At 42.7% G+C, this 13,722-nt stretch overlaps 1 protein-coding gene across 1 annotated transcript; it reads left to right on the top strand.

Annotated features, from left to right (window-relative positions):
* The first annotated feature begins 1,191 nt into the window (after nt 1–1,191).
* LOC117887565 (olfactory receptor 11A1-like) lies at nt 1,192–2,160 on the top strand. Its single transcript, XM_034790212.1, has one exon. It carries the CDS (start codon nt 1,192–1,194, stop codon nt 2,158–2,160), a length of 969 nt encoding a protein of 322 aa, XP_034646103.1.
* The last annotated feature ends 11,562 nt before the right edge of the window (nt 2,161–13,722 follow it).

Raw genomic sequence — 13,722 nt, 5'->3', positions numbered from 1 at the left:
AGAAAAATTGCTAAGTCTAGAAGGCAAGGGGAAAATGAACAACACAGAGGTCTGAGCAGTTGTAAAAATAAATCTTATCACACATGTTCCATTATTGTTGATAGAATTAAACAGTGGCTGAAGGGGTTGCACTGATGTGATATGTTTGGGTGTTATGAGGTATTGGACACTTTGAGTCACTAGCATACTGTTTGAAAATATCTGATTGCCTTAGCTAGCGGCAATATTATGTGGCTTGCTAAGTGACTCAATTTCCAAAACCAAAGGGATTCTATAATAGAGAGTGATGCCTTGAGTTGAGGGGAGCTGTGGTGTTGGATAAAACAAAATAATCAGACAGCGTGATCCATTCAGTTAGGGGAGCTAGCACATTGGGTTGTAGGTCCTGTGCTAGTTAATAATCCCCTGTTCACCTTCACCCAGAAAGTAAAGTTAATCACGTTGGCAGACAACACTAATAGGGAGCAGAGGCAAACTCACAGCAGGGCAGAGAAATGATTCAATTGCAGACAGAAACAAAATGAGATTCAATTTGCAAGTGTTTCTGGGGGAAAGTAAACTGAGACGCCCAGGTGGTTGTGATGCTGGAAAAGGAAATGGTCAGGAGAGTGAAGTGTAAATTCAGCATAAGTTTGTGATCAACAGCTCAGTGAGGAGTGTGTCTCTGGAGAGGTCTAAGATGAACGTCAAAAAATGGAAAAAGAATAAAAACAATAGGAAAGTGCTGGACCTTGTCTCATGGAGATGAATGTAACCTGCTTTGACACAGTGTTGATCATTGTCCCCCTCTAGTGGCTGAGTCCACTAGAGCCTGATAGCCTTTAGCTGAGCCAATAATATGTTTTCAATGTAAGAGTCACAGTCCACCCTGGTGATCTATGGTGACAACTTGTCAAAGTTACAAAAGACTAATACAAAATGGTGTTGCCAATTTTGGCATAAATCTATAAAGCAGTGTGATTTTTTTTTTCTGACTATATTGGCCTTTTAACTGACAGGAGGAGGGGTGATCATGGAATGTCAAAGTTCTAAGTAGGAAATTTGCCTACAGAGTCTTGGTTCTTCACTGACCCAACAGGATGAGGGACCTTATGGAATATTTATGGAACTAAATAGATACTACTACTTGATTAAAATATATCATCTTCAGATTCTATTGTGAATTTTGTTTTCTTCCCCTAGTTGCAGCTCATGGCAAACCCAGAGCGGGGAAATCAAACAGTTCTCACAGAATTCATCCTGCTAGGATTTGGGAATCTCCCTGAGCTACAAATTCTTCTCTTCCTCCTGTTTCTCATCATCTACATTGTGACTGTGACTGGGAACATCCTCATCATTGTGCTAGTTGTGGCTGATCAGCAACTTCACACCCCCATGTACTTCTTCCTGGGGAACTTGTCCTGCTTGGAGACCTGCTACACGTCCACTATCCTGCCCAGGATGCTGGCCAGTCTCCTGACTGGGGACAGAACTATTTCTGTTAGCGGCTGCCTCACACAATATTATTTCTTTGGTTTCCTGGCAGTTGCAGAGTGCTATCTCCTGGCAGTGATGTCCTATGATCGGTATTTAGCGATATGCAAACCACTGCACTATGCTGTCCTTATGAATGGCAGGTCCTGCCTCCAGCTAGCAGTTGGCACGTGGATAAGTAGTTCTCTGGCTGCTGACATAACAATATTTTTAATGCAACAATTGACTTTCTGTGGCCCCAATGAAATTGACCATTTCTTCTGTGACTTCATCCCAGTAATAAAACTCTCCTGCAGTAACACACGTATGATGGAGCTTGTCACTACCATGCTGGCTGCTATATGCACTCTCCCGCCATTTCTATTAACGCTGGCAACATACGTCTGTATCATCACCACCATCCTGCGAATGCCTTCCACCACCGGGTGGCAAAAGGCCTTTTCCACTTGTTCCTCTCACCTCATCGTGGTGTCAATTTTCTATGGGACCATAATGATTGTCTACATGCTCCCAAAAACTGATACACTGAGAGACCTAAACAAAGTGTTCTCCCTCTTCTACACAGTCGTGACTCCCATGGTCAACCCCCTCATATACAGCCTGAGGAACAGAGAGGTCAAAGAGGCCCTGGGAAAAGTTGTCACTAAACTCTCTGCTGTCAAAAGGATTCAGACCGTCCTGCCGTAGTTTGTTCAGTGCCCGTGAAATGGGAATAAGCTGGTTTGCTGTAATGCATCTGAGTCACCTCTCTCACTGGCCATCTGGCTTTTTAGGTGAGGTCAGTGGCTGCTATAGCTTGCACTCAATATTGGGACTGATATTTCTGCTGTTTGGGCTTAGGGATGCAAGTCTTTGTGGTTTGCTTAGTCTGATATTTATCACCGCTGTTGTAGGTTACTTTAAAACACCTCATCAATGAGGCACCAAGGCAGAGAGATGCCATTCTGTGTGTCTCCATTACAACGCAGTCTGTAATTACATGAGCACACACTGTGTTTTATACCAGGTCCCTTTATTGTGGATTGCACCACATACTCAGTGGGAGAACACTTTAACCTGTCTGGTCATTCAGTGACAGACCTGCGGGTGGCTATATTACACAGAAAAACTTCAAAAACAGACTCCAACGAGAGACTGCTGAGCTAGAATTGATATGCAAACTAGACACAATCAACTCCGGTTTGAATAAGGACTGGGAATGGCTGAGCCATTACAAACATTGAATCTATCTCCCCTTGTAAGTATTCTCACACTTCTTATCAAACTGTCTGTACTGGGCTAGCTTGATTATCACTTCAAAATTTTTTTTTCTCTTAATTAATTGGCCTCTCAGAGTTGGTAAGACAATTCCCACCTGTTTATGCTCTCTGTATGTGTGTACATATATCTCCTCAATATATGTTCCATTCTATATGCATCCGAAGAAGTGGGCTGTAGTCCACGAAAGCTTATGCTCTAATAAATTTGTTAGTCTCTAAGGTGCCACAAGTACTCCTGTTCTTCTTTTTGCGGATACAGACTAACATGGCTGCTACTCTGAAACCACATACTCAATATTTCTTTTCATCTAGCTCCTTCAATGTGCAATGGTAATGTAAGATGTGAATCAAGTCTCAGGGCCCAATAACTCTGTAAGATTGGGAGCCCTGAAGTGGAACAGTGAAGAAGAAAGGTCAGTACTGTGATAGTGACACAGAGACACCTGACTTCTATTCCCTGTTTTGTTACTGGTTGACTTCACCTCTCTGGACCTCAGTTTCCTCATCTCTACAATGGAGTTTCTTGAGACCCCTGTTGTATGGCTGCTTTGATCTCTTATTGCCCGGGGTATCCTTGTTTTGTAGATTTCCATATACCAGCACTCTGAAGTCAATTATAGAAAGCAGAGAAAGCACATGGTGTCCACTCCTACAGTGTGCTGGGCATTTCCTGTGAAATGCTGAGCACCCTCAGCTCTCAGTGAAGCCAGTGGGAATTATGGGCACTCAGTGTCCTGTAATGTCAAGCCCGAGGTAAGCATCATTGTGGGTGAACACAGCCTGGTCTGGGGCAGCACCTGGCAGATACATCTTATTTCCCAAGAACTCCACCAGATTCTCTGTTCATTTAATTCACTGATACCCTATTAGTCGTCGTGAGAGCAGAATATGCAGAGTGCCAGCTCTTCTATAATTAGGCTTGGGAGGATTCAATTTTTATTGGTAAATGTCAGTAAATGTCGATTTCCCCATACACACACTGAAGAAAAATATATTTCCATCGAGAATAATCGAAATGTGCAGACAGGCAAAGTAAGAAAAATGCTGCTTGAAAACTTATTGGAGTTTGACTTCAGGATATTTACTTTGTATATTTTGACATGTGAGTTGACAATTTGTGTTTTAATGGTTTATAAAATTTTAACTTTTTAAATCTCAAAATTTTAAACAATTGTCTGACCTCCCATAATTTTACATGACTATGAAAATCAGAAATTCAAAATAGTGTTTAAAACTGAACATCAGTATTATCCATCAAATTATATTTTTTAAATGAATTCTGCCAAGTCTAGCTATAATTAGGGTTGAGCTTCACTTTCTCTTTAAAGATGAATCATTCTAAATGGTTACAAATTTTCCCTGGCTCGTGGGGCAGTTAGGAAACATTAGGGTTCCAAATCTGAACCAGAGGGTCCAGAGATACTGGCCCCCACCCCAAGCAACAGCATTTGCAAAATCAAGTTCTTCTAAGGATTCTCTTTTCCACACAACTGGGGCTCAGACTATGGCTCGGATCTGCCCCAAACTTATCTTTCACTCAGGATTTAATTTGAGGTTGCAGAAACAAACCATCCAGATGTGTAGAAAGAATAGTAAATATGGCAGGCAACCAGCTTGGCTTAACAGTGAATCCTCGCTGATCTTAAACGCAAAAAAAGAAGCTTACAAGAAGTGGAAGATTGGACAAATGACCAGGGAGGAGTATAAAAATATTGCTCAGGCACGCAGGAGTGAGATCAGGAAGGCCAAATCACACTTGGAGTTGCAGCTAGCAAGGGATGTTAAGAGTAACAAGGAGGGTTTCTTCAGGTATGTTTGCAACACAAAGAAGGTCAGGGAAAGTGTAGGCCCCTTACTGAATGGGGGAGGATGTGGAAAAAACTAATGTACTCAATGATTTTTTTTGCCTCTGTCTTCACGAATAAGGTCAGCTCCCAGACTACTCCACTCGGCAGCACAGTACAGGGAGGAGGTGACCAGCCTTCTGTGGAGAAAGAAGTGGTTCAGGGCTATCTCGTTTGAAGCTACCACTCCTCCCACTTCCCCTCCCCTGCTCCTGTCTAGCCTGGGTGGGGGGGGGAAGGAGAGATGCCTCTTATTCACAGCCCCATTGCTCAGGGCAATGGCTGGGAGACAGAAAGGGACACACCTCAGATAAAGGGGGGAAGAGGGTGGCAGCAGCCCCAACCCCAGTCAGGATCTGGAGGACCCTGCTTCTCTGGGGGTGTTTCTGCCCCCCATGTGTGAGCCTAGTCCGTGCACTTTCACTGACACCACCGACAGGATTCGGTGCTGAAATGAGGTGTCCTTGATCTCTTAAAGTGCGGCCGCACCTATCCTCATGCTACAGCTCTGATCACAAGCTGTTCCAGCTAATCCCCTACCATAAACAGAGGTGGATCAGACTGCTAGCTTAGTAGTTTTAAAAAAAAAACAATTCTATAGGGGTATTATTTAAATTAGGAATGGAGAGAAACCTGGCAGGAAGAGAAGTCAATCAAAGACATGTTAGAAAGGGTGAAGATAGCTGATAAGTGGCTGAGCTGCTAACAAAATATATAGTCTATATTGTACTATATGACTGGAGAGTAGCAAATAGAGACAGCTGCTTGGGAATTTTCCATCAAACAGTTTTTTGACAGAAAATTCAGTTTTGTCTGAATCAAAATTTTCCACAGGAGTTTCAGCCAAACATTTTCAATGTTTTTCCTGATGGAAAATTGGAATGAAATATTTTGTTCTGGATCAGGATGATTTGAAATGAAAATATCAGTTTGTCAAATCCAGTCAAAACATTCAATTTCAGAGCAGTTGGATGTCCATGTGCGTCCAACTGAGCAGCCATGATACTTCGAGGGATCTGTAGTTCAGATGCCTCGTGCTTTCATTCTCTTCTGTGGGCTAGGCTCACGGGCTGGACTACATCTCCCATGATGCACTGAGGACTCCCTTCTGGTTGACTCATTCAAAAATTCATAGATTCCAAGGCCAGAAGGGACCACTAATCCTCTAGTCTGACCTCCTGTATAGCACAGGCCAAAAAACTTCCCCAAAATAATTCCTATTTGAATTAGAGCAGATCTTGTTAATAAAAATACCAATCTTGATTTTAAAAAGGTCAGAGATGGAGAATCCACCACGACCCTTGATAACTTGCTCCAATGGTTAATTACCCTCACTGTTAAAAACGTATGCCTTATTTCCTGTCTGAATTTGTTCAGCTTCAGTTTTCAGCCATTGGATCTTGTTATACCTTTCTCTTCTAGATTGAAGAGTCCATTACCAAATATTTGTTCCCAAGGTAGGTACTTATAGACAGTAATCAAGTCACCCATTAACCTTCTTTGTTAAACTAGATATATTGAGCTCTTTGAGTCTATCACTATAAGGCATGTTTTCTAATCCTTTGGTTATTCTTGTGTCTCTTCTCTGAACCTTCTCCAATTTACTAACATCCTTCCTGAACTGTGGTCACCAGAACTGGACACAGAATTCCAGCAGCGGATGCACCAGTTCTAAATATAGAGGTAAAATAACCTCTCTACGCCTAGTTGATATTCTCCTGTTTATGCCTCCATTGCAGTACATCAGATGAGATGTAATCCAGCCAGAGAGTCCAGCTCAGAGGAAAATGGGAGCATGAAGCACCCACACTACAACTCCCATGAATCACTGAAGCAGCTCAGGGGGAGAGAGTTTAACATCTAACCTACCCAAAATGAAATGTTTCAATGTGGTTTAAGAAAAACACACCCCAAAATGTATCAATCTGAGAATGTTTATTATTAGGGGGAAACAGGTAGGCACATGCCTGTGGAAGAGAATCTAGATCTTCTGTCTCCCTCTCCTTTGCCTTAACACTAAAACCATCCATCATTCCCATGCATAGAATTTCACATAATGAAATCGCTTTCATTTAACCTCTTGCAAGAGAGCTCCTCTTCAAGCAGAGAAATGGACAATGGGACAGTGGTGACCGAATTCATCCTTACGGGACTTTCCAATTGCCCAGCCATTCGCTTCTCCCTTTTTGTTGCCTTTCTGTTGATCTACTTGATAACCCTCTCTGGCAATGGCCTCATCTTCATAGCCATAGGGACTGAGGCTAAGCTGCACAACCCCATATACTTCTTCCTCAGCAACCTCTCCTTGTTAGACATCTGCTGTCCCACTGCTACCATGCCCAAGATGCTGGAAAACTTCTTGTCAGAGAGCAACACAATTTCCTTCACTGGCTGCATGTTTCAGCTCTATTTCCTGGTGGCTCTAGCAGGGATGGAGGTTTTCCTCTTGGCGGTGGTGGCCTATATGGTGATGGCCTAGATGGCCTGGAGGATGGTGTGGATTGCACCCTCAGCAAGTTTGCAGATGAGACTAAACTGGAAGGAGTGGTAGATATGCTGGAGGGTAGGAATAGGATACCGAGGTACCTAGACAAATTAGAGGATTGAAACTCCTAAGGTTTAGGTTGGATATTGGGGAAAAAACTTTTTCACTAGGAGGATGGTGAAGCACTGGAATGGGTTACCTAGGGAGGTGATGGAATCTCCATCCTTAGGGTTTTTTAAGGCCCGGCTTGACAAAGCTTTGGCTGGGATTACTTAGTGGGTATTGGTCATGCTTTGAGCAGGTGATTGGACTAGATGACCTCCTGAGGGCTCTTCCAACCCTAATATTCTATGATTCTATGTACGCAATGGATCTGGTCAGAAAATGAGGGTGGAAAAACACTAAAATGTTCATGATTTCCACTCTCACCCTGTTTTTAATCCAAACCTCATTTGACCAATATTTTCCAACCATCTCTGTTACACCTTAGTGTAGTACGAAGATGTGACTATGAAGAACATTCTAGACATGGCTAATTAACTGAGTCAGACAAACCAGATTATTAGGGCTGGTCAAAAAAATTTCATAAACTTTTTTTCAGAGAATTGGGCGTGTGATTAAATGATTTTTTTTTAATGAAAAGTATATGCTTCTCGCAAATTACTGATTTTTTCATCAGAAAACTGAACCCCCTGCCAAAACCCCAAACTTTTGGAGGGTCGAAGTTTTTGTCTAAAAATGTTTGTTTTCAGCAGATGGCGGCCAAATATTGTTCAGTTTTCAGCTTTGGGAGGTTTGGGAGGGGTATCTATTTTTTTGTCAAAAAAAGTCAACATTTTCCCTTGGGGGGGGGGGGGGGAAACAAAAACATGTTCTGACCAGCTGTATAGATTTGTTTGTCAAAATCTATTGTGATATGGTGAGTAATGATAGGTTGATGTTGGGTGATTGTTCTGTATTTCCAAAGTCTCATATATGATATTTCAAAAAAAAAAAATCTATTATTTGATCCTTTGCACCCAGAAGGCTGAGATTTTTCAGAGGTCCCTAGAAAATGTGGATGCCTCAATTCCCATCAGTTTTCAGAACTGGGCTTCCAAATTCCTTAGGCAGCTTCAAGAATTTCAACAATTGGCTTCTCCACATTTATGCCGCTATAACTGAGTCTGCAGTTAGTGGTACATTTTCACGCTTTGCGCCCGGGCTTAGGCATCCAGACGCCTAGAATGGAGCAGCAGGGCGCATGCTCAGAGATACAAACATCAGTACATAGGGAACGTTCACTTCCAAAATTTAGGTGCCGACTCCAAGCGACATCTACAGGGTTCGGCAGCAACTGAGTGGGGGAGGGTTGTGAATTGCAGTGGGGCCTAGAACTGGTTCATATTACCTCTTCTTTGGGGCAAGGGAAGAGCTAGGGACTCTCGGGGACAAAATCTGTCTCCTGGTCTGCTCCTTGGGCAGTGTTTGCACTTCCCCTTATGCAGGGTTTAGGACAGAGTACTTCTTGTGAGTTCACTCCCATTTGCGTTTCTTTTCTTTGAGTGGCCCAGCAAATAGGCTTGTCATTAGCCGTGTCTCACAAACAGTGAATTTGAAGCAAATCGCCCAGCATTCATGGAAAGAGACTCTGAATTCAAAGCATTGGGTATGCCCTGAAGATGTAGGACCTCACTGTCAAAAGAAATGGGGCAGGGTGAATATAAAGGCTATGGTAAAAGTTATAAGGTCCAGCATGTGGGTGTCACTGCAGGAGAGGTTGTCACTGGGATTTAATCAGTGAAAACCAATTGTAACATCATACCCATTAACATGGAAGTAGCCAGAAATCTGCTCATCCAAGACCAGCTGCTAGCTGGAGGCAGAACCTGCCATTCATAAGGGCTGCATAATGCAAGGGATTATATATATCACTAAATACTGATCATAAGACATTGTAGCTAGAAGACAGAATTCAGCACCTGCCAGAGAATCAAAAGCATAAAATTGGATGATGCAGCTGCTAACAGAAATGGGTCTGTCCCCAGTTAGGAGACTGGCCAGCATTCTGGGCAAGATGGGCAAAGTGTAGCAGATCTCCAAGCAGAAAGAAGTACATGGGGGTATGAAGGTTCTGATCACCCACAAGTAGTGCAACAACGAGGATGTTCCCAGCCATGGTCTCAATGTAGATCGCTAGAAGCTGCAAGAAGAGAAGAACCTACAGTTTTTGGGTATTCCTGGATCCCAGGAGGATGAATTCTCTGACCGACATTTGATTTCCCCAGTCTGCTATGGCTTGTATCTAGTGGAACCAAACAAACTCTGCAGTATAATTAGGAGAACATAGAATTAAATGTTAATACATTGGCACCACTTAATTCTATACTTGTTCTAAAGCCTGCCTCCACCTTTTGGCCAGCAGTGTAAGGACTAGCTGGAGAATCGAGACCAGGGCTTCAAACTGGATTTGATATTGTGGAGAGTGGATTAGATTCTATTTCAGATAAAATCATAATCACAGAACCATGCACGACAGCATAAATCCTATAGAAATATTGAAATCCTAGGCATGAAATAAAACCAGTATAAACCTCTCATCTCCGCCATCTTTTCATGCACAATTTGGGACCTTACAATCCTCTATCCCCATCCTCTGCCACCCTAGATTGCCCTGCAAGTTAAATGTGTGCTCAAGAGTTGAGCTGAATTGGGCTCTAAATTACTAGCAGTTTCCTGGTGGCAGCTACCATTTTGTGTTCACTTCTAAAACAAAATTACTGAGGCGATACACACACTGTGCTCTCTGTCATGGAGATTTTATTTTTCTTCCTTCTTCTGTTGCTGTTTGCCTTTGATATACAATAAAAAGTCATTGAGACTGCGGGGGCTGAGATTTTCAAAGCTGTCTAAGGGATTCAGTCATCTAATTCACAATAAAACCAGTGGGAACTTTGTGTCCAAATCCTCTAGGCAGCTTTAAAGGGCTCAGCTGGAAAGTATATGCTTACTCTTTGTGTATGGGAAACAAAAAAAAAGTCAAAGTCTTACACCGGACTTCAAGGTCATAGGTCAAGGCAAGGGAATTAGGGCAGGATTGCTGCTGAGGCTGGTGAGCTTTGGGAAATGTTTTTAATTATTATGATTTTATTTTTCTCTTTTATATTTCTTTATAACAGACAGTAGCTTCATAGAGCAGTGGAATGTTATGCTTTGTGGACAAGGAGTTGATAAATTGAAGAAGTTCAGAGAAGAGCTGCGAGAATGATTAAAGGATTAGAAAACCTGCCTTATAGTGATAGGCTCAAGTTGCTCAATCAATTTATCTTACCAAAGAAAAGGTGAAGCGGTGACTTCATTACAGTCTGAGTACCTACATGGAGAACCAATATTTAATAATGGGCTCTTCAATCTGTCAGAGTAAGGTACAACACGGTCCAATGGCTGGAAGTTGAAGCTAGACAAATTCAGACTGGAAATAAGGCGTACATACATGAGGCGAGGGTGATTACCCATAGGAACAATTTACCAAGGTCATGGTGGATTCTCCCTCACTGACAGTTTATAAATCAAGATTGGATGTTTTTTCTAAAAGTTCTGCTCTAGCAATTATTTTGGGGGAAGTTCTCCGGCCTGTGTTATACAGGAGGTCAGACTAGATGATCACCATGGTCCCTTCTGACCTTGGAATCTATGAAACTTGAGAGGTGGCAGATCTCTGTTCAAATCCCTTCTCCCCTTGAGACAGAGGGTGCGACCTGTACCAGGGTTATGCCACATTCCAACTACATAGCCTAACCACTGGACTAAAAGTTATGAAGGAGGTCCTCCTCTTCCCCACACTCCAGCCTATTCTTGATTTGCATAAGCTCGCCAATAAGGGCCCAATCCGGTAGGTGAGCTCTGACCATGTTTACCAAATTGGGCCCCGCAGACAAATGAGGCAGAGGACCTCAGAGGATCTTCCCCCAGCTCATGCATTGCTCTGGGGCTTAGGTGTCCAGCTGGCTGGTGCTCGGCTGTGGAGCATATGCCTGGAGGAGAAATGGAGGCACCGTGGGAACTTTTACTGCAAAAAAAGTAGGAGCCCAGGGAGTTTAGGCACCGACAGGGTTTGACGGCAACTCAGCAGCAGTTTTGTGAATCCCAGAGGGGGATCTTATAGATTTTCATAGATTCTAGGACTGGAAGGGACCTCGAGAGGTCATCGAGTCCAGTCCCCTGCCCTCATGGTAGGACCTAATACTGTCTAGACCATCCCTGATAGACATTTATCTAATCTGCTCTTAAATATCTCCAGAGATGGAGATTCCACAACCTCCCTAGGCAGTTTATTCCAGTGTTTAACCACCCTGACAGTTAGGAACTTTTTCCTAATGTCCAACCTAAACCTCCCTTGCTGCAGTTTAAACCCATTGCTTCTCGTTCTATCCTTAGAGGCTAAGGTGAACAAGTTTTCTCCCTCCTCCTTATGACACCCTTTTAGATACCTGAAAACTGCTATCATGTCCCCTCTCAGTCTTCTCTTTTCCAAACTAAACAAACCCAATTCTTTCAGCCTTCCTTCATAGGTCATGTTCTCAAGAGCTTTAATCATTCTTGTTGCTCTTCTCTGGACCCTCTCCAATTTCTCCACATCTTTCTTGAAATGCGGTGCCCAAAACTGGACACAATACTCCAGTTGAGTCCTAACCAGTGCAGAGTAGAGCGGAAGAATGACTTCTCGTGTCTTGCTCACAACACACCTCTTAATGCATCCCAGAATCACGTTTGCTTTTTTTGCAACAGCATCACGCTGTTGACGCATATTTAGCTGGTGGTCAACTATAACCCCTAGATCCCTTTCTGCCGTACTCCTTCCTAGACAGTCTCTTCCCATTCTGTATGTGTGAAACTGATTGTTCCTTCCTAAGTGGAGCACTTTGCATTTGTCTTTGTTAAACTTCATCCTGTTTACCTCAGACCATTTCTCCAATTTGTCCAAAGCATTTTGCAATCCCTCCCAGTTTGGTATCATCTGCAAACTTAATAAGCGTACTTTCTATGCCAATATCTAAGTCATTAATGAAGATTTTGAACAGAGACGGTCCCAAGACAGACCCCTATGGAACCCCACTTGTTATGCCTTTCCAGCAGGATTGGGAACCATTAATAACAACTCTCTGAGTATGGTTATCCAGCCAGCTATGCACCCACCTTATAGTAGCCCCATCTAAATTGTATTTGCCTAGTTTATCGATAAGAATATCATGCAAGACCGTATCAAATGCCTTACTAAAGTGTAGGTATACCACATCCACAGCTTCTCCCTTATCCACAAGGCTCGTTATCCTATCAAAGAAAGCTATCAGATTGGTTTGACATGATTTGTTCTTTAGAAATCCATGCTGGCTATTCCCTATCACCTTACCACCTTCCCAAGTGTTTGCAGATGATTTCCTTAATTACTTGCTCCATTATCTTCCCTGGCACAGAAGTTAAACTAACTGGTCTGTAGTTTCCTGGGTTGTTTTTATTTCCCTTTTTATAGATGGGCACTATATTTGCCCTTTTCCAGTCTTCTGGAAAAAGATATCTTCAGGGGCCTAAAGCAATAGTTAGGCACCTATGTGCCTTTGTGAATCTGGACCCTTTGGATTTCGGCCCTTCCCTGTTTAAGCACTTTTGAAAATCCCCCAAGGGGCCTCTCTGCATCTTTAGGCTCTGAAATACCTTTGAAAAGCTGACCCCTATCTCTGGGTGCGTCTGCTCCCTGTTCGCAATATGGAGACCACAGCACTGCCTACATCACAGGTGAGTTGTGAGGCTAAAGAAATTGTGTGAGGTGCTTACTCCTATGAAGTCCATAGAAGTACCTCAGAGAGAGAGAGAAATAGTGAGGTTCCTCAGCGATTTAAGGACTTTAGTCCCATATTCAAAAAGTTTTGGGGATTCCTGTCTTCCAAAGCAGACACTTCTGTTGAAGCATTAGCTTAATTGGAAACCCAATTTTCTAGTGAAAAAAGTTTTGATGGAAAATTTTCCACCATCCCTTGTTCAAAACAGCTGTCCCTGGAAACTTTGTCCCTGACTATGAAGCCGTACATTCTCCACCCCAAAGAGACAAAAACATTTATTTGTCTCATCTATGAGTCTCTTACATTGCAAGGATTCAATGCACCAGGGAACCTGTCTCAATGGAGGCATAAAAGAACTTAAATACTCAGACTCCTCAAGGCTTGGCTTCTTCAGAGTTGGTCAACACGCTATTCGTTCAGCTGCACGTAAGTTTTAAAGCACATGATTACATTAGATTAGAATATTTTTTAAAAAGTCAATATTTTTTCAACGCGTTATTGCTTTTTAACCAAGCACATCGGTGCATATCTTTAGCTTGGTCTTTTTTCTCCACTGCTTTGTACCTTTGTGTAATCATTTCCATGTGAGCAATGTGAGTGCTGACTGGGTATAGAAACACTCCTGCCAGTACAAGTGGGTAATTCTGATATGGAGGCATTTTGCATTCACCTTGCATCGATATAAATGACTACGCATGGTACAAGGGAGCAGGGAGTCAGCCGCTGGTGTGTTATTTCTCTCCCCTTACCATTTTGTTATAGTAAGGAATAATACAAAAAATTATAATTTATAGCTGGAATTTCCAGTGGAACCTAAGGGAGTTACACACCCAACTCCCCTGAAC

The sequence above is a fragment of the Trachemys scripta genome, chromosome 14 (genome assembly GCF_013100865.1).
Source record: "Trachemys scripta elegans isolate TJP31775 chromosome 14, CAS_Tse_1.0, whole genome shotgun sequence".
NCBI classification, from domain to species: Eukaryota; Metazoa; Chordata; order Testudines; family Emydidae; genus Trachemys; species Trachemys scripta.
This window is presented reverse-complemented; position numbering and strand designations above follow the sequence as displayed.

Bases quoted from the DNA above. Each gene is read 5' to 3' on its own strand.
- LOC117887565 (XM_034790212.1), top strand. From the start codon at position 1,192: ATGGCAAACCCAGAGCGGGGAAATCAAACAGTTCTCACAGAATTCATC.